The 18,442-nt window shown below is 56.7% G+C and overlaps 1 protein-coding gene across 4 annotated transcripts in view; it reads left to right on the top strand.

Moving 5' to 3' along the window:
* Positions 1-18,442, top strand: part of PPP2R2C (protein phosphatase 2 regulatory subunit Bgamma) — a 138,579-nt gene that overhangs the window by 100,605 nt on the left and 19,532 nt on the right. For all 4 annotated transcript variants that reach the window (XM_045474616.1, XM_045474618.1, XM_045474617.1 and 1 more), the window contains exon 6: positions 10,783-10,947. In XM_045474616.1, coding sequence (XP_045330572.1) covers positions 10,783-10,947 — 165 coding nt within the window. The remainder of the gene's footprint in view (positions 1-10,782; positions 10,948-18,442) is intronic.

Raw genomic sequence — 18,442 nt, 5'->3', positions numbered from 1 at the left:
CCAGCTGGCCCTCCGCAGAGCTGTGAGAGTTGCTCATCAGAACCTCTGATCTGACCTCATCAGGCCCCTGCTTAAAGCTCAGTGGCTCCCATCAGCTTCTGGAAAAAGTCGAAGTCCTTCAGCGGTGCCCTAGGGCTCTTCATAACCAGCCCCCACCCACCTCCCCAGGCTCCTGTGTATCAGGCTTATGTACACCTTCAGGCCATTGGGTTTCCCTTAATGTTATGGGAGAGGTTTAAGAGAGGGGGTGCTCTGTCTTCTGCTGGTCCTTCCTGGGATCATTCTTGCTCCCTCTCAGCCTGGCTGGCTGCCATGTGGCCATAAGTGTCACCCATAGCCCCCTCTGCTCTGTCTACTCTGCACCCCTCCTGGGCTATCAGAGCCCCTCCAGGCCCACACTTCCTGGTCACACTGGGCTTTCCTCGTCTCTTAATATGACCGCCTCTTCTATTTTCTGGTGAAACCCTCAAGATTCAGTGCACCCAGTCTTAGCCCTCTCTGTATCCCCATGTATAATGCAGGGTCCAGCACATCGCAGGTGCTTATGAATGGTCGTACACGGTGACTTTGGACGGAGGAGTTCCAGTCTCCATCTGGTCTTAGGGATGTAGACAACTCTTTGTGAATCTGGGCTCCAGGGGCCTCAGAGATCCTGAACACTAAAGAGCAGTGGTCTGGGCTCTGGGGTCTGGCAGACCTGCGCTCAGATTCCTTGTTTAACCCCCTTGGCCACCAATTTCCACCAATGTAAAATGGGCCACGTTCCTTATCCTAAGGATATTTGTAAGGAATGAAGAAATCACGCACATGAAAGGCCTGGTACTACTCGGGGCCCAGCAGGGGGCCAGTATTTCCCTCCTGAAAAACAGATCCTCAGATATTTAAGGCTGGTTCTCATAAAATCCTTGCATTGTTTCTGGTTGTCAGAGCCCCTTTTTTACTCCAGCACTGTGCCCACATCTGTTTAAACAACCTCTCACGTCCTTTAATACCAACATGTGAGACAGTTAGGCAGCTCTGAGCGATTTTTCTTGAGCTTGATGCTTCTTAAAGGTAACAGATTGCACAGAGGGTCTCAGCTGATGGGCCTCTGCTTTATTTTTAGCACTCGGAGAACTGTGAAGATGGTTCAATTGATTTTTCTCCCCTCTGAGCGATTTCTCATGGTGGAATCTGGCACTGCACCAAGCCTTGGTCTGGAACAAATTCCTAATTGCCATTTATAGAGCAGGTCCTGAAGCTAGGTGGGATGGTGTGGCAATAATTAGGGGTAAAGGCTCCAAACCTCGGTCAGCACACTGCTGCCTGTGGGCTGGGAGTGTTCCCCATGCTGAGAGCAAAGGAAGGGACTGGCCGAGGCCCCTCCATGTGCCAGGGTCTGTGATTAACGAAAAACCTGGAGCTTGGCACCCAGCCTGCCTCATTCACTGGCCACCCTGCCAGTCACTTAGCCTTCCTCAGCCTTGCTTTTCTTGTCAGTTCAGTGGAGTGTGACTCCTGTGCTGGGGGCTGTCAGGGTAGAATGGCTGGAGAGCACAGGGCCTGATGTACTGTAGACAGCCCACCCTGGCCCTGACCTGCTGTCAGGCACCCTACAGGCTACCTTCTTCCATCCTCCCCTAGTACCACTCTGCAGAGAAGGAACAGGAACATCTGCTCAGAAGTGCTTGAGTCTGAATCCCCAAAATCAGTTTCCACCCAGGAAGCATGTCGTTAAGCTATTAGCACACCACTGTTTTGGGGGCTCAGCAAAGGCCAGGCTTCCCAGGGGCTGAGCCCCGGTGCAGCTGTCCTGGGTGCTGACCCTGAGCGGAGCGCCCACGGACCTGTCCATGGTGCTGACCCGGGAGCCAGCTCTCGTGCAGCTGTCCGTGGTGCTGACTCCATTGTCCGCCAGAGCATCATCTTCCTCACCACCTCGCACACCACTGTCACCTCTTACGGAACACTTACTCTGTGCAAACAGTGCTCTAAGCACATTGCACGTATTAATCTATTTAATCCTCCTGACAACACTGTGGAGTAGGCATTATTGACATCCCCCTTTTGCAGACGCAGAAAGTGAGCCACAGGAAGGTTAAGTAATTACCCAGAGTTACCCAGCTGGGAAGTGTCAGGGCCTAGGATTCAGACTTGGGGCCTCTGGATGCAGAACCTATGCGATTCACTGTCGTGCCACACTGCCTCTCAGTCGTGATAGTGACAACCCCAGAGCAGCCACCGTTACTCCACCTTCGATCTGCAGGCACTTGTGCCTTAAACCCTTAGAGCGACTCGCCTGTGTTGCTGTCATTCCTTCCATTTTGTGGGTGTGGAGATGGGCTCGGAGAAGTGGGTGCACTTGCCCATGGCCCGTCCAGCCCCATCAGTACAATGATGTTTCCTGGCTCTTTTCTTGGATCCTAAGGGAGAGCAGGTGCTTTTCACCGCACTGCAGGACAGAGTAGGGGTTGCTTGGTGGCAGAGGTGACACAGGTGGCTGAGTGCGCAGGCCCTAGCTGTAGTTTCTTTTTATTTTTTTTAAGTTTATTTATTTTTGAGAGAGAGAGAGAGGAGCAGAGAGAGGGAGAGAGGGAGCCCCAAGCAAGTTCCATGCAGTCAGCGCGGAGCCCGATGTGGGGCTTGAACTCACGAATCATGAGATCATGACCTGACTCGAAATCAAGAGTTGGACACTTAAACCACTGAGCCACCCAGGTGTCCCAACAGCTGTAGGTTTCTAACATACCCTCTAATCGTGGGGACGTGAGACTCTGCCGTGCTTCTGATCCCTCCTGAAAGGCCTCCATGGCATTTCTGTGACACGCTCCTGATTAAAACCCCCTTGACCACAGTCTGGAGCCCCGTCTCCCACCCTCTCCCCGCACTGGGGCTCCAGCTGGCTGCCGTGTCACAGCTCCTCAGTCTTATGCCTCTGTCTCATGTGGAACTCCCCCGTTTTCCCTCGGATGATCCTACTCTTCTCAGCCCTCGGCTTGATGCCTTTGGCTCCCCGAATCTCCACACCAGCTCAGGGCCTTGCCAAAAATCCTATCCCGTACACCCTGTGTGTCTCTCCTGGGGGAGTATCATGGGCCTCTCTGGTGTCACTGCTGGGTTAGAAGCCCTGGGAGAGGAGGTCAGGATGGGCTCCAGTTTGCCCTTTCTTAGCCACCCGGGTGTGTGTCCCAGCACTGTCTTGCCTAGGGTTTCTGTCTCAGCTCTTAGGAACCAAGGCGTGCAATTCAGCACAGACCCTCAAGTCCTTGTTTTCTTGGGGGGGGGGGGTCATTATTGCACATCTGGCAACCAGCTTAATTTTGTGTTTTTCCAGAGGAAGAGAAAGCCTCTGATTCTGATTTGATAAACTTTAATTATTGCTAAAGGTACTAACCTTGCGCTGGGGCCTTTTAAAAAAACACACGTATCTCCACATCACTTTATTTTATTTATTTTATTTTAATTGCTAGGGCCTCTGACTTACGTCATCTCATTAAATCTTCATCGTGGCCCTGCAAAACAGATTTTATCAATGCATTCTACAGATGAGAAAAGCAGGGTGCAGAGAGGTTGAGAAGGTTTCTGGAGGTCACACAGCTGTTTACGGTGGAGCTGGCCTGTCAAGTCCCAGTCTTGTGACTCAGAACTGAGTGCTCTCTCCCTGTCCAAGTACTTGGGAAGGACATAAGCTGCCTTGTGGTAGAAGTGTGCAGACTGGCTCAGCACATGGAGAAGACCTACAAGGGTTTCAGTGGGCTTGTACAGTGAACGTTTACCCAGAATCCCCCTCTCTCCATGGCCCTGTATGGCTCCAGCGATCAGGCTCTTCTCTCTGAGCAGAATCACGCCATCACAGTAAGTTTCCAAGAAGAGAAGGGAAGAGGCTGTCATGGGCTGAATTGTGTCCCACCAAAATACATATGTTGAGGTCCTAAGTCCTAACCCCAGGACTTCATAATGGGATTGCATTTGGTCCTTAAATGGGTGATTAAGGCAAAACAAGTCTGCTAGGGTGGGTCTTAATCCCAAAGGCAAAACAAGTCTGCTAGGGTGGGTTTAAGCCACTCATCTATGACATCCGCTGTGGCAGCCGGAGCAAATTCATACAGAGGCAAAGGTTGCCAGGAACCTCGTACAGAACCTGACGTGGTTTGGCCAGAGTGCTCATGGCTCATCTTTGTAGCTAGGGCATCTCTTGGAGAAAATCTTCTGAAAAAATCAGCTCTGCTGGCTGTGCCCCAACAGGACTGTGTCTGTGTGCAGGAGGCCTTCTGGGGCACCTGCACACCCAGTGTCCCTGGAGAGCCTGTCAGGGAGGCTTCTCGTGGCGTGGTCCTTGGCAGAATTGCCTCTGTCCTCACTCGCTAGCTGCTCAGTCACCATGGGAACCGCCTCCCCCATCCTGATTGCCTGTTCCCGCAGAGACATCTAGATAAACCATGCTTTGCTCAGTTAAATCAATGGAGCCCAAGGCTGCATCTTTCTCATTACTGAACTCCCCCACCCACGCTGTTGGCGCCCACCTTGCAGGGTCACGGGCCAGTCCAGTGTGCCCCAGCAGCAGGGCCCTGCGGTTGTGTATTGGGTGGGGATGCACTTAGTCCAGAACAGAGGGCACGCGGGGAGAAGCACCGCCTGGGAGTTAGGAAGCCAAGACTCTGTCCCCGCTCACCCATGCTCCACACGTGGCCCTGCACAAGCCACTCCCTGCCCTGGCCTCCTTCGTGGGAGTGGAGGGTGGGCGGTCTTTCCCACAGGGATGCGAGGTGCCTGGCCCATGGGTGCAGGGCCGGGGCTGCCCTCCACAGCTCTCTGAGGCTGTGACAGTGTCTCCAAGCTCAGTTAGTTGCTGCATCTTCATAGAGCCATTTTTTGTGACCTTGCCACCGAAGCCTGTCCCGATATTAGTGAATATTTGTGTCCTTTTCTGATGTTGATGGGATGGTTTTCATATCCGTTTCTCCCTTGAGCTCCTTCTCAAACAAATCAGTGACGTTTATTCATTTCATGTGCCGGACTTATCTTATGGCCGGTGGAGGAGTGTGGCGCTTTGTGCCTGTGCCCACACCCTGCACAGGTGGGAGAGACGAAGATCGGAAGAAGGAGGGCCGCTGGAGGTGGAGTGACCTTCTCCCCGACATGTCGGAGGCTCTCCGTGTGGGGCCTCCTGGCGTTGCAGCTCCGGGCACTGAGGGCTGGCAAACGGTTCTCCACGCTGATGTGACCCTGCCTGGCTTCAGGCCATCAGACCGTGCCTTTGGCAGCAGGAGATAAAGGAGTTTCTATAAAAATCTCTGCAAACCCGATGACTCAGCAGAAGGCCTGCCTGGATTAGATGCCGGTGTCCTTGGCAATAAGAGCTACAGACTTTGCTGTAGGGCGGGACAAACGGGCCTGTTTTCTGAGCTCCGCCGACACCCCCCAGGCAAGGGCCAGAGCTCACAGGGCTGTGCCAGGCGCCGGAGGACATCCTCATGCTGGGGGAGGAGCCAGGCCAGTGAGGCTGTTTTACACACTGGTCCTGTGTGGGGGTCAAGAGGGAAGGTTCCTGCTACAAAAGCAAGATCGCGGTCCTTCTTCTTGGCCCCGGGCCAGCAGAGAACAGCCCTGGGGGCCAAATCCACCGGTTCATAAAGTTTTATGGGCTCTCAGCCACTCCCATTCATTTACATGCTGTCTGTGGCCCCGATAGAGCAGGAGGGTTGAGTATCGAGGTGAGATCTTATGGCTCCTATTCCTAAAATGTTTACTGTCTGGCCTCTTACAGACATTTGCCTGCCCTGGATCTAGAGCAACACACCCAGTCACACTTGGGCCCTGAAGGAAGAGGGATTCATCGTATGACATGGGGCAGGAGCCAAAGGCTTCGAGGAGCCAGAGACCTCCTCCTCCAGGGGGCGCTGGCCCCTCCATGCCCACCCAGGCGGTCAGGGGCCAGGGTTTATGTTTCTCACCCCTGCTCTGCTTTGCCCCATCACACAGTGGGTGTATTGCCAGCTCTGGAATCCGACTCAGTCCCAGGCTGCCCGCCCCCTGCTTCTGCCGAGTCCCCAGAGAGTGGCTCTTCCTTGCTGAGCCTCTATTTCCTCGTCCACAGGCTGGGGTACACCCCATTCACTGGTGGAGAGGTTTGAGCAGGACACAGATGTGAAGCTGGGCTGGAGTTATTTATTTCTGTGAGAGAGAGAGACAGAGCACGAGCAGGAGAGGGGCAGAGAGAGAGGGGGACACAGAATCCAAAGCAGGTTCCAGGCTCTGAGCTGTCAGCACAGAGCCCGACGTGGGGCTTGAACTCCCAAACCATGAGCTCGTGACCTGAGCCGAAGTCAGACGCTCAACCGACTGAGCCACCCAGGTGCCCCGGGCCAGTCCCCTCCTTAAAGGACCCCGCCACCACCACTCCCCTGGCCTGGAGTCTCCCTGAGCCCTACTGTTCATCTCCACGTGAAGGGCTTCTTCCCCTTGAGAGGGTTTGACACTTCCTGTACCCACCCCCAGCCTGGATTGGAGGGGCCTGAGACGGGCTGGTTGGTTCATTGACTCCAGCGGCTGTTCACTGGGCACCTGCCATGTGCCGGGCACTCCTCTAGGCACCGAAGGTGCAGCAGCGATCCAGACAGGGCCCTGCCCTCGCTGGGCAGCTGGGCAGTGAACAAATAAGGATGACGAGATGTCTGTGGTACTCGTGCAATGGCCGGGCCACTGCTCCCCAGCTCCCGGGAAGCATGAGTTTCCCGTGGATGTCAGAACAAATTTCCGCAAACTGGCGGGGTGGGGGTGGGGTGGGGCTTACAACAGAAATCTACTCTCAGTTCTCGAGGCCAGAAGTTTGCAGTCAAGGTGCTGGGAGGGCTGTGCTCCCTCTGGAGGCTCCCTCCGGAGGCTCCCTCCTGCCTCTCCCAGCCCCTGGTGGCCTCACGCCTTCCTGGAAAAGTATCTGGTGCTCAGTTGCGGGGTGTGGCATCGAGCAGGTTCACCTTCCCTCTTCCTCCTCCTCCTCCTCCTCCTCCTCCCTCCATGACCTGCTCCTCTCTCCACCTACCTGGTCAGCAAACTTAGTTGCCAAGGTGTGACTGAGTTTAAATGCACGCCCATCACACAGTTGGAGCACAGGCTTATGGAAAACAGAACATGAATAATTCATCCGGCTTTGCCAGGGGGAGGGGCTTGCCGATGAGTCTAATTACGCTCGTTCCCCAGGGAGGCCAGTTTGCCGTAAACCTCGTGAGGTGCCGCGTACGTGTGGGATTCATGCAGCTGCCCGTGAAATGGGGGAGAGGCCCCCTGGGGGTCAGTCCTCCAAATGAGAGGGTGCTCCGGGATCATGCCCAACCCCTCGTTTCGCAAATGGGGGACGCTGAGGCTTGAGGACTGTAAGTGACGTTTGCGTGCGGCCCTGAGCATCCGAGAGAGAGCTGAGACCGGATGCTCAGCCCGGGGCCCCCGGCTTCTGACCCAGCACGGGGCCTGCCAGAGTCAAAGCCCCCACATCAGGTCACGTTTGGACCAAATGTCTCACAGTCCACGGCCACAAGGCCACATGGGTGTGAGTCAAGGAGGAGCGTTTGCGCTGTGCGTTCCGTTCGGGGTATAGTTCAGGCCCGGCTTTGTGATGTGTTGAAGGAGTTCCACAGTGACAGCCCCACTCGGCAATTAATCCTTTCACACACCCGCCTGCACCCGGGAGGAGCCAGGTAGCAGGTGCAGGGCAGGTCCTGTGGCGGGCTCAGCAGGAGGTCTTGGAGAGGCTGATCACAGGGGATCAGGCTGGGTGGCCATGCCCCGAAGGATGCCGTGCTGTCCTTGACATGCAGGCATGGCTCTGGCCCTGGAATGCAGAGGTGCGGGACCCCCTGCCCGGCCTCAAGGACCCCTTGCCCTGCGGGGGCCCCAGCACATTAGCTGCCACTATGGCTTGGTCTTCCTCCACCCAGGTCGTGCAGGAATGTGTTTCACTTCCGTCTTTCCCTGGCACCCACTGTATCCAGAGCCCTTGGTTTGAAACAGCAAGAGATTTCCAGAGTGATGCTTGGGCTATAAGTCCTGGGCTGTCAGTGGGACCCAGGCATTGGAGGCTCTGTCTCCCGAGCCCACACACAGGACCCTTGGGTCCCCGCGCATCACCCTCGGCCAGCTCCGTGTCACCTGGTTCAGGCCTGTTTGCTGCAGACCTGATTGTGCCCCCGTGTACTTCTAAAAGCCATCACGCCTCGTACCTGTTTCTAACGACTGTTGTCATGAGGCTGTCACAAGTGGTTAAGCATGATGGGGTCACGGGAAGCGTGCACTCTGGAATCCAGCAAAGAGGCCACACCCATTTGCTTGGCCTGGAGCCCTGCGTGAGTCTGGGAGCGGCACGTGGGGGCCGGGAGAGGAGGCTTCCGGGCCCTCCCACTGCGCTTTCTGGACACCAGTGCGCACAGCTTCCCAGCCTGGCCGTCTCTGTGAAAAGTCTCATAAACACCAGCCTCAGTCTCCATGAGCCAGACATCTGGTAAATGTGGGCGGACGGCTTCTGAGCTCATGCCGTGACTCACAATGAACGGTAGTCGTAAACTGGGCGACAGGGGTCGTTGCGTGCGTCAGAGTTTTGGTCATTGTGGAGGCAGATCGATCCACGTCCGGGGTTCGGATGTCACGCCTCTGCTCCTCGTCCATTGAGGTGCGTTCTAGAACATCTCGAGGTGGGAAAGTGAATTGGGTTTGGACGCCGAGGGGGTCAGGAAGGTGGGTTGTGTGCAGGGACAGGTGATCTGAAAGTCTCTGAGGCTTGGAACAGCCGAGGGGGATTTCATAGCAGGTGACCCGAGGCGCGGGTCCCACAGCAGATGGGAAAGTGTCATGCACACCGCGTGCTGGCTCTCCGAGCTCCAGCCTGGGAATGACGCATGGCACCTGTCACTTCTGCCCTCCATCCTTCAGGAAAGCGATAAGGGAGCCGGCTGCGCCGAGTGCCATCGGGCGGATGGACAGGTTCCCCCCCCGTCCCCTCCCCCTCCCCCCGCTCTGACGGGAAGCCGAAACTGGCAAGGTATTTCACCACATCCCGCTGAGTCTTATTCCCCCGGAAGTCGTCTCTCCGTGAAACGCGGAGTAAACACGTGTCCCCTGATGAGTGACCCCACCGGGACTCCAGGCCGGCCGGTGTTCCTTGGAGCCCTGGCCACTTTGGTGTCCCTCCTTTGATGTTTGTGGCCCGAGTTCTGCAGAGAGAATTTAGTCTTGGCTTTTTCTCTCTTACGGTTCAGTCTCATTTTCCGTGAGTTAATCTCTGCCGCTTATCGTACGAGAAAACCGCAGTTTTTCGCAGCTCAGGCTCCTTTTCCCTCCTCTCGATGTTTGTATGCGATTCTGAGTGTCTGGTTAATGATGGGCTTCCTGAAGCAATATTTGAGCACACACACCCGCCTCGGTGCCTCTGGTCACGCAGATTCAGCATTCTTTCGGACGTTTTATGAACTCTCATGTTTACCCAAGTCAGGAAATGTCTCTCTTATTGAGGCTTTGGCAGGAGGGGCAGGGAGAGCTGATGGCAGGAGGCGTCTCAGAGTTTCCATCCCATTCTTTCCAGACAATAAAAGATAATAATGGCAGCTGATATTCACTGAGCTCTGTGATGTATAAAACAGTGAGCAAGGGGGTTTGCCGCTTCTAATTTTCACAGCAAGACTGTGTTAGCCCTGTCGATCCATTTTACAGAAGAGGAGACCGAGGCACGAAGGGCTAAGGAACTTCCCCCTTGACTGCACAGGCAACAGGTGGCAGAGCTGGGACTCAAACCCCAGACTCTGATTCCAGGGCCCACACACAGATGCAGGGGGAGGAGAGGGCATTTCAGCCAAAGGGAACGGCCTGGGCAGAGCCCCGCACGGGGCTCGGGAGTCAGAGACCAGGGTATCGCTGTCAGAGAGGAAAATACCTTTAGGGCCGAGCGACTAGTGGGATCTGAAACTGAAGAGATAGAGGGTGGTGGAGGGGGGGGTGGGAGTGCCAGGCCTTGAATGCTACACCAAGGGGTTCGGATTTGCTATTGTAGGCCACGAGGAGTGGATGGAAACTCAGCCTTACCCCTCGCTGCTGAGCCATCCTGGACAAGTGGCTCACCCTCTCTGGGCCCCAGAGTGTCAGTCAGGGGTATTTCCTTTGCAAGCAACAGAATTCTTGGTCCTAGACAGAAAATGGATGAATCGGCTCCCGTATCTAGTCATCCAAGGGTCATGGAGTCCCTCCGTCGGCCCCTCTGAGGCCATGTGCTCGTCCCTCATGGTGATTGTGAGTGGAGACGACACAGATCAGCGCTGAGAACCCAGCAAGGAGAGAGCCTTCTCCCCAAAGGAGAACCGTGATGCTGTGGGCAGAAGGGGAGCGGCTGCGGGGGTGGGGGAGGGGAGCCAAAAGGTGCCGCACCCCCAGCTCCAGGCGCTGGGAGCACTGCGTGGCGGGAGCACTGCCGTTGCTCAGCAAGAGCCCGGCACGTACTAGGCCCTCAAACGCGCCCTGCCTTCTCCTGGGCACCTGGTGTGGGGGGTGGAGGGGAGGCCGGGCGGGCTGGTGGGTGCTGGCTGGGGACAGGGCACAGGTCGGGTGGTAGGCAGCGGGTCCAGCCTGCAGGGACAGTGGACGGCACCCAGAAAGGCAGCCGGCGGGCGGTGGGACGTGCAGGTGTGCAGCTCAGAGGCTGTCTGGGGCCGGGTCTTCGTCCAAGGGTCTCGGGAAGGGGGAGGCCGCTCAGATGCAGGGCACGTGGGAAGGCAGGGCGGCGGCAGTCCCCTCCCTTCTCTGGCCTCTCCTTGATGGGGCCAGACATCGTGGACATCAAGCCCGCCAACATGGAGGACCTCACGGAGGTGATCACGGCATCTGAGTTCCACCCCCACCACTGCAACCTCTTCGTCTACAGCAGCAGCAAGGGCTCCCTGCGTCTCTGCGACATGCGTGCGGCCGCCCTGTGTGACAAGCACTCCAAACGTAAGTGTCCGTTCCCCCCGGGGACCCGGTGGGCAGTGGGGGCGGCGGTGCTGTGCCTGGGGCGGGTGGGAACGGTGCAGGATGGGGGCCCGTGGGCTCCATGCTGCTGTCATGCCACTGGCAGGGGGAGCCTGGTCTTGCCCCCCCCCCCACCGCCCTCCAAGTCCCTGCACAGGCTGGGGCTGCCCAGCTTCCAGGGACCGGGCAGCTGAAACCAGGGCCGGGGAGCGAGCTGGGAGCCAGAAGCTAAGGTGGGACCCTACTCAGCTGGCACCTCCTCTGGGAAGCCTTCGCTGACCCCCCCACATTGGTTCAGGCCCCTTCTCTGTGTCCCCAGAGCTCCCAAAGCTTCCCTTTCACAGACTAGCCATAGCCTGCAGAACTTTCTGTGGGCTGGGCCGTCTACCCCAGCAGCCTGTGTGCTCCACAAGGTCACTTCCTCAGGCTGGAACCCTGACAGGGCCAGCCGGGGGGGATGCCAGGGGGATGCCGGGGGGGTGCCGTGGGGGTCTGGGGCTGAACAAGGTCCGAGGAGCACGATGTGACAACACCAGGACCACACAGTGGCTGACACTCCTTGGATACTCTGAGCCAGGCACCCAGACAGCTCTCTACCCACATCGTCTCATCTTTACATGAGCTCTGACGGAGTCCAGCACAGAGGAGGGAGCTGAGGCTCCAGGGATGGGCCCAAGGTCACCCGAAGTGAAAAGCGGCAGGGCAGGACCTGAACCCAGGACTCTGAGATGCCCTGGCTGGTGCTCTCACCTCCAGCCTGGCCTGCTTGGTGCTGGGTTCCCCCGAGGCCCCTAAAGGCAGAGAGGATCAGGGGGTCAGGCCATGGTATCCTCCCTGGGTGACCTTGCAGTGGTAGCAGAGGGGCAGGGACAGGCAGGACCCCAGTCAGGAGGGTGGGGACTTTGGTTCATCTCTGTATTTACCTCAACAGTGTCTGGGAATAAACACTTGTTGAGTGGATGAATGAATGAATGAATGAATGAGTGAATGGATGAATAAATGAATGAGTGAATGAGTGAGTGAGTGAGTGAAGGAGTGAGTGACCAGTAAGCCCCTGGAGGTGGTTTCATTAGAGTTCTGTTAGGGGGGACTGGGTCACCTCTTCCCCTCGGGAGCCTGGTTTCCTGGAGGAGCCGGAGAGGGCGGCCCCTCCCCACGCCTTGGCCAGGCTGGGTCCCTATGTCTCGCCACACTGCTGTTCTCCGAGCACGTCCACGCCCCGCAGACACTCGGCCCCAGGAACATCTTCTCCCCGGCGCTGAGCCTTCCTCCTCCTGGGGGCTGAGTGGCCAGCGCAGGTCGGGGGTGGGGGGCAGCGGATCTCCGTCTCTGAGCAGAGCTGGGGACACCGCCTGCTATGCTGCACACACGTCCCGCTGTGACGGCACGGCAGGAACCGGCAAACAGACGAAGAACTCACCACCAGGTGGTGTAATGGCAGGAGGTAGTAAGAGACATCAGGAACAGCCCCCAAAGAGCAGGGCGCAGGGAGGTCATCTCACCGGAAGTTACAACAGAACAGACGCCTCGAGGTGCCGGGGAGTGAGCCATGCAAGCTCTGGGCGGAGAATGTTCTAGAAGGGGGACACTTCAGGGGCAGAGGCTCCGAGATGGAAGGGCACCAGCGTTGTCGGAGGGCGGTGATTAAGGGGAAGGGTGTCGGGAGCTGAGGTCCGGGAGACACGCAAGGCGGGTGACTCGGGACGCCTGTGGGTCGGGGGAAGGATCCGGTTTCGTCTTAAGGGAGGTGAGAAAGCAGCAGAGGGGTGAGGGCCGGGCATGAAGTCACGAGACAGGTGTTTGAAAAGAGGAAACCTCAGAGGGGTCAACGTGGAAGCGGGGGCAGGAGGAGGCCCTGCCCGGGGCTCACTGAGAAGAAATAGCGGGCCCCACGGGGGATGACGAAGTTGTGGAGACGGGTCCCGTCCTGGGCGTTCTCGGAAGGCTGAGCTGGCGGGCTTTGCCAAGTGCGGTGTGGACCGCGGCAGCTCCGTCCGAGGGTTGGTTTGTGCAGCGGGTGAAGGTGGGGCCCTTTCCTGGACGGACAGTGAGGACACTGGGGTCGGGGGCAGGGCGGCCGGGAGCAGAGACAGGACCGACAGGTGGGTTTTGGACTCAGTAAGTGTGAGATCGTATTGGGCCCCAGGGAGGGCTGTCGGGAAGGCAGCCGGAGGTCTGCAGTCAGGGGCGGCGGCTCGGCCACAGATAAAGGTGTGGAGTCATCAGTGTATGGACGGATGGGAAGCCCAGGGGCCAGCTAAGACGCCCAGGGCGTGAGTGTGGACGGTGCCCAGCCCCCGAAGAGCAGCCCAGGGCCAAAACGGACAACCACAGGCTCCGTGGCTTAAAACAATGCAGATTTGTTCTCCGACGGTTCTGCAGTTCAAAAGTCTGACATGGGTCTTACCAGACAAAAAAATCAAGGTGTCGACAGGCCGGTTCCTTCTGGAGGCTCCACGGGAGAAATGCATACCTTCCCTTCTCCAGCTTCTGGGGGCACCTGCATCACTTGGCTCGTGGCCCCTCCCTCCGTCTGCATAGCCAGCAGCGGCTACGGGCTCTTAATCATGCTGCATCACGTGACTGCCTCCCCTGCCCCCCTTGCACACTGAAGGAGCCTCGTCATTACATCGGGCCCCACCTGGATAATTTAGGGAGCCCTCCCTACCTGAAGGTCAGCTGGCCGGCGGCCTTGATTTCCCCTTTGCCATGTAACATTCCATATTCCCAGGTGCCCCCTAACGGTTATTGTTCTGCGCCCTGGAGGGCATGGCCCCGAGCACCTCATGCCCACCGCGTGTGGCTCAGGCCACGGGTGCTCTGGAGATTTGCCCGGGTGCAACTCCGGGTCAGACTGGCACGGAACGAGGTTGGAGAAGAGAGGAGAGTCTGGGGTCCACCTCTGGGCCCAGCCTGAGCCCACATGGGCCCCATGGGAAGGAAGAGGGATGAGGCCTTGTGGTCCGGCCTTTTTCATAGGGGCCAAATTCAGAAACATTGTAAACATCCAACAGAGCAAATGACGAGGAATGACGATGCAATGACGAGGAATGACGATGCCGTCCGTGGTTTGGTCGTTTAGAATCTGGCGTTAGATTTGTAATGACACGAGGAAATGATTATGTTTTTATTATTATTATTATTTTTTTTAATGTTGATTTATTTTTGAGACAGAGAGGGACAGAGCATGAACGGGGGAGGGGCAGAGAGAGAGGGAGACACAGAATCGGAAGCAGGCTCCAGGCTCTGAGCCATCAGCCCAGAGCCCGACGCGGGGCTCGAACTCACGGACCGCGAGATCGTGACCTGAGCTGAAGTCGGACGCCCAACCGACTGAGCCGCCCAGGCGCCCCGGAAATGATTATGTTAAAATATTTGGTGGGGTCAAGAAAGGAAGATAATGACTATTTTACAAAAAAAAAAGAAAAAAGAAAAAAGACAGAAAAAACAAGGGAATGAAATAGGCCAAGAAATTGTCCCTGAGTGCTGGGCTCTGAGAAAGTGATAGAATGTTCTTCCCTACATCCGTCTGTGTATTTGTTTTAACTTGGATTTCAACTCTGAGCCAGGAAATGTGTGTGCGTGCAGGCGAGCTGGTGTCTGGGGAGCGTGGAGACAGCTTTGGCACCCCACGCTGTTTGAATGACGGCAGGCGGGAGGTGGAAGTCGCAGTTCCCCTTGGCTCTTGTCATCTGGCTTCCCCGGGGTCTGAGCGGGCGGCCACCCCCCTAGGCAGCCGTCACTTGTACGGTTCCCGAGCGCAGGCACACGTGTGCGGATTCCGGACACGTCGCTGTCACACGCCTGGGGGTGTATGCCCTGCATGTGAATCAGCCCACAGACTCAGGAGTGCAGGGGCTAGAACTTTATTTTCGATGGCCCGTCTCCATTTGTGTTTCTTGCCTCTTCTCCGAGGGCCCCCGTGAACATCGTAACTTTAGGGCTGCCTCTCCCTAGATCACACCGAGGTTCCCGAAAGCTGTTTTCTGCAGGGCCGAGGTACGAAGGGAGGGACACGGTGGCTTCCGACTGCCGTGATCTCCTGCTGTGCCTGGGTGGCCCGTGGCCTGGGGGCCATGTCTCTTGCTGAGACAGTTTTGCATGAAGGCAAAAATTATGCTTTTTTTTTTGCCTAAATGTTCATACGTGATGTTGGTCTTTAATTGTCTTTTCTTACACTCTCTTTGCTCTAAGATATTCGGCTCTTGGAAAGTGAGCTGGGCCACTCTCTTTCTTCGCCTGGAACGGTTCGTTTAATATCTGCTCCTTGAAGTCTTAGTAAAACTCGTGTGTGCATTTGATTATTGGTTTATACAGGTTTGCTATTGGAATAGATTCTGGTTTTTTTTTTTACGTATTTATTTATTTATTTATTTATTTTGAGAGTGCGAGAGAGAGAGAGAGAGAACGGGGGAGGGACAAAGAGAGAGGGAAAGAGAGAGTCCCAAGCAGGCTCGACTGTCAGCACAGAGCCTGACACGGGTCTCGAACTCACAACCCCAAGATCGTGACCTGAGCCGAAATCAAGACTCGGACGCTCCACCGACTGAGCCACCCAGGCGCCCTATAAATGGTTGTTTTCAAAGTGACCCAGAGATTAGATCCCTTCCTTTAGATCTCGCTTCTGTCCGTTCATCCAGTTGTGGCCCAAAACTCGGGAATGGCTGACAGTGGTACCTAGAGATGAGGGGTCACGACGTCATCTTCCCAGCAGGTGACACAGCAATTTTCCCTCCCCTGGCTGAGAGCAGCCCAGACCACAAGCGGATGGCTGTTTCTGCCATTGGGCAGATGAGGAAACCAGGCACGGGGAGGGGCAGTGCCCTCCATCGGGGGCAGCGCTGGGGCCCTCAGGCCACTCTGCTGCCCAGCCCACAGCCTCACGTCTTTCTCCGAAGCAGTGGAAGTCTTTTGTCTGCTAGTCGGTATGACCGGGTAACCATGGAAACAGCTTCCGTGATGCCTCAAAATAGACAGTTACTTCTGCTTTTGACAGCACAGGGTCTGCGCTCCGCTGGGGCACGGGAGTCCCTGGAACAGGCGATCGTGTCAGGCGCTGCCCCTCGCGGGACCCCTGCGATGCGCTGGGGAAGCAACAGCCCAGCCAACGTTTGCCGATGTTTCCTGCACACTGGATGCCGTTCTAGGTTTACGTCTCATTAAATCCTCTGAGCCCCCCTACGACGGAGGCCCTCATCTGTTCATTTACAGATGAGGACGTCGAGCCTGTGGGTTTCCCGTGCTGCGGTAAGAAATTGGCACAAGTTGGGGCGCCTGGGGGGGCTCAGTCGGTTGAGCGACCGACTTCGGCTCAGGTCATGATCTTGCGTTCCGTGAGTTCGAGCCCCGCGTCGGGCTCCGTGCTGACTGCTCGGAGCCTGGAGCCTGCCTCAGATTCTATGTCTCCCCCTCTCTCTCTCCCCCTACTCTGCTCACGCTCTGTGTCTCTCTCTCAATAATAAATAAATGTTAAAAAAATAAAAAAAAAAAAAAGAGATCAGCACAAGTTTAGCGGCACAAAACAACGCAAACGTATATTTTTGCAATTCTGGAGGTCAGAGGTCTAGAATTCGGGTGGGGCTGCATTTCTTCCAGAGAGTTCAGGGGAGAATCTGTCTCCTTGACTTCTCTGGCTGCTAGAAGCCACTGTACCCCTTGGCTCTTGCCCCTTCCTGCACCTCCAGAGTGCGGCCCTCCACCCTCTGCTCCATCGTCCCATCTCCCCCTTCTGCCTTGACCTTCTTCTTCTCTCGCTCGAGGAGTCTGTGGTTACAGCTGGCCCGCCCGGAGAATCCAGGATAACCTCGGTAGCTCAGGACCCTTCACGTAGTCACATCTGTAGAGTCTTTTGCCACATGAGGGAACTTATGCAGCTCTAGGGGCCATTATTGTTGACCACATGGGTGGCACAGAGAGGTTAAGGTGTTTTCCCAAGGTCACACAGCTAGGTAGAGCTAGGATAGAGGCTCCAATAGTCCCATGCCTATGGACTTGTGTTCTTTCTCAGTCTTCGCAGAGATTCAGAACTTGAGAACTCAGGACGCTTATGGGAAAGGAGGGTGAGCCGGATTCATTGAAAGGGGCTGGACTCACTCCTGATAATGGACCTGGGGTAGAAGGTCCGGATCCAGCCACCGTCTGCTGGGGAGGCTGCAGGTATCTGGGGGCAAAGCCAGGGCAAATGTCTCCAACAGAGGGAGCGTCCAGTGCAAAGGCAGGAGCAAAACGCAGGGCGCAGGCGGGCGTGAGGGTCAGAGAGCTGCAGGGTTAGAGAAGGGATCACAGCAAGAGGACTTTATAGACCATGGCAAGAGCTTGGGGCTCACCCTGAAGGGCCAGCAGCCACAGGGCGTTTGAGCAGGGAGCGACCCGGCCTGGCTGTGTGCTGACAGGATCCCTCTGGCTGCTGCGTGGAGAATAAACTGGGGTGAGGTTGGACGCAGGGGCGGGCTGGTGCTCTGAGCTGGGTGGCATGGTGGAGGGGTGGAGCCTGCCGGTGGAGGGGTGGAGCCTGCCGGTGGAGGGGTGGAGCCTCCCCGTGGAATGGGAAGGGGGGGCGCGGGAGGACAGCAGGCTCTGCGTGGAGAGCGGGCTCCTGCCCTTGCGGGGCTGATGGGAGGTGTGGGGAAGCCACCTGCCAAGGAAATGACAGCATCGAAGCCGGGGAAGTTTCTGAAGGACTGAGCCTGGGAAGAGAAGCCACAGAAGGGCGCTGAGGGCCCCCAGCGGGCGAGAGAAGAGGCAGGCTGACAGGTGCAAAGACAGAGAGGTGGGGGCAGACCACGCAGGGCCAGGGCCACATGGGGGTTGGCTTTTATTTTGTCCGCTGGGGTCCATCAAATGGCGCTGGGCAGGGGGTGGTTTTTAACCGGAAATGACAATTGTCAGCTCTTCATCAGTGAGCATCCATTGTGCCCACTGTTTCGTATTGACTCCCTGTTCCTCCCCACTAGGCACACCCTCTAGCTTCTGGTGGTGGTGGTGGCCAGGGCAGTAGGGGGTCAGGGGCGGGGGGATTGTATCAGGTTGGGGAAGAAAGGCATCAGGAAAGGCACAGAGAAGAGACAGCATGGAAGGTTCTGTCCACTCTGCGAGTGGGTCTGGGCTCTGAGTGAAGCTCCAGGCTGGCCAGGGTCACTCAGATGACCAATGACAGAGAGGAAGGACCCCTGGCCCAAGAGCTCACAGCCCCACGAAGTGACCGCACCTCCCTGCTGATGCCATACAGGAGGGTAGTCCAGGCTGCGCAGGCAGCAAGCGTGAGCAGTTTATTTCTTTGGAAAGCATCTGTCTGGACAAGCTTTGCATAGAACAGGGTATTTGAGTTGGGGTTCTGAAGGATGTATAAGAGTTGGTAGGAAAGACGAGGTCTAAAAATGGGAAAGGAAGTTTCAAGGAGAGAAAACAGGAAAATTCCCATAAAAATCGCCACCCAGTTTTACTGAGCAACTCCTCCGGTCCCTCACTGGGTTAGGTG

This window comes from Leopardus geoffroyi, chromosome B1, assembly GCF_018350155.1.
Source record: "Leopardus geoffroyi isolate Oge1 chromosome B1, O.geoffroyi_Oge1_pat1.0, whole genome shotgun sequence".
NCBI lineage: Eukaryota > Metazoa > Chordata > Mammalia > Carnivora > Felidae > Leopardus > Leopardus geoffroyi.
Note: the sequence above shows the minus strand (reverse complement) of the source record. Positions and strands in the feature narration are given on the sequence as shown.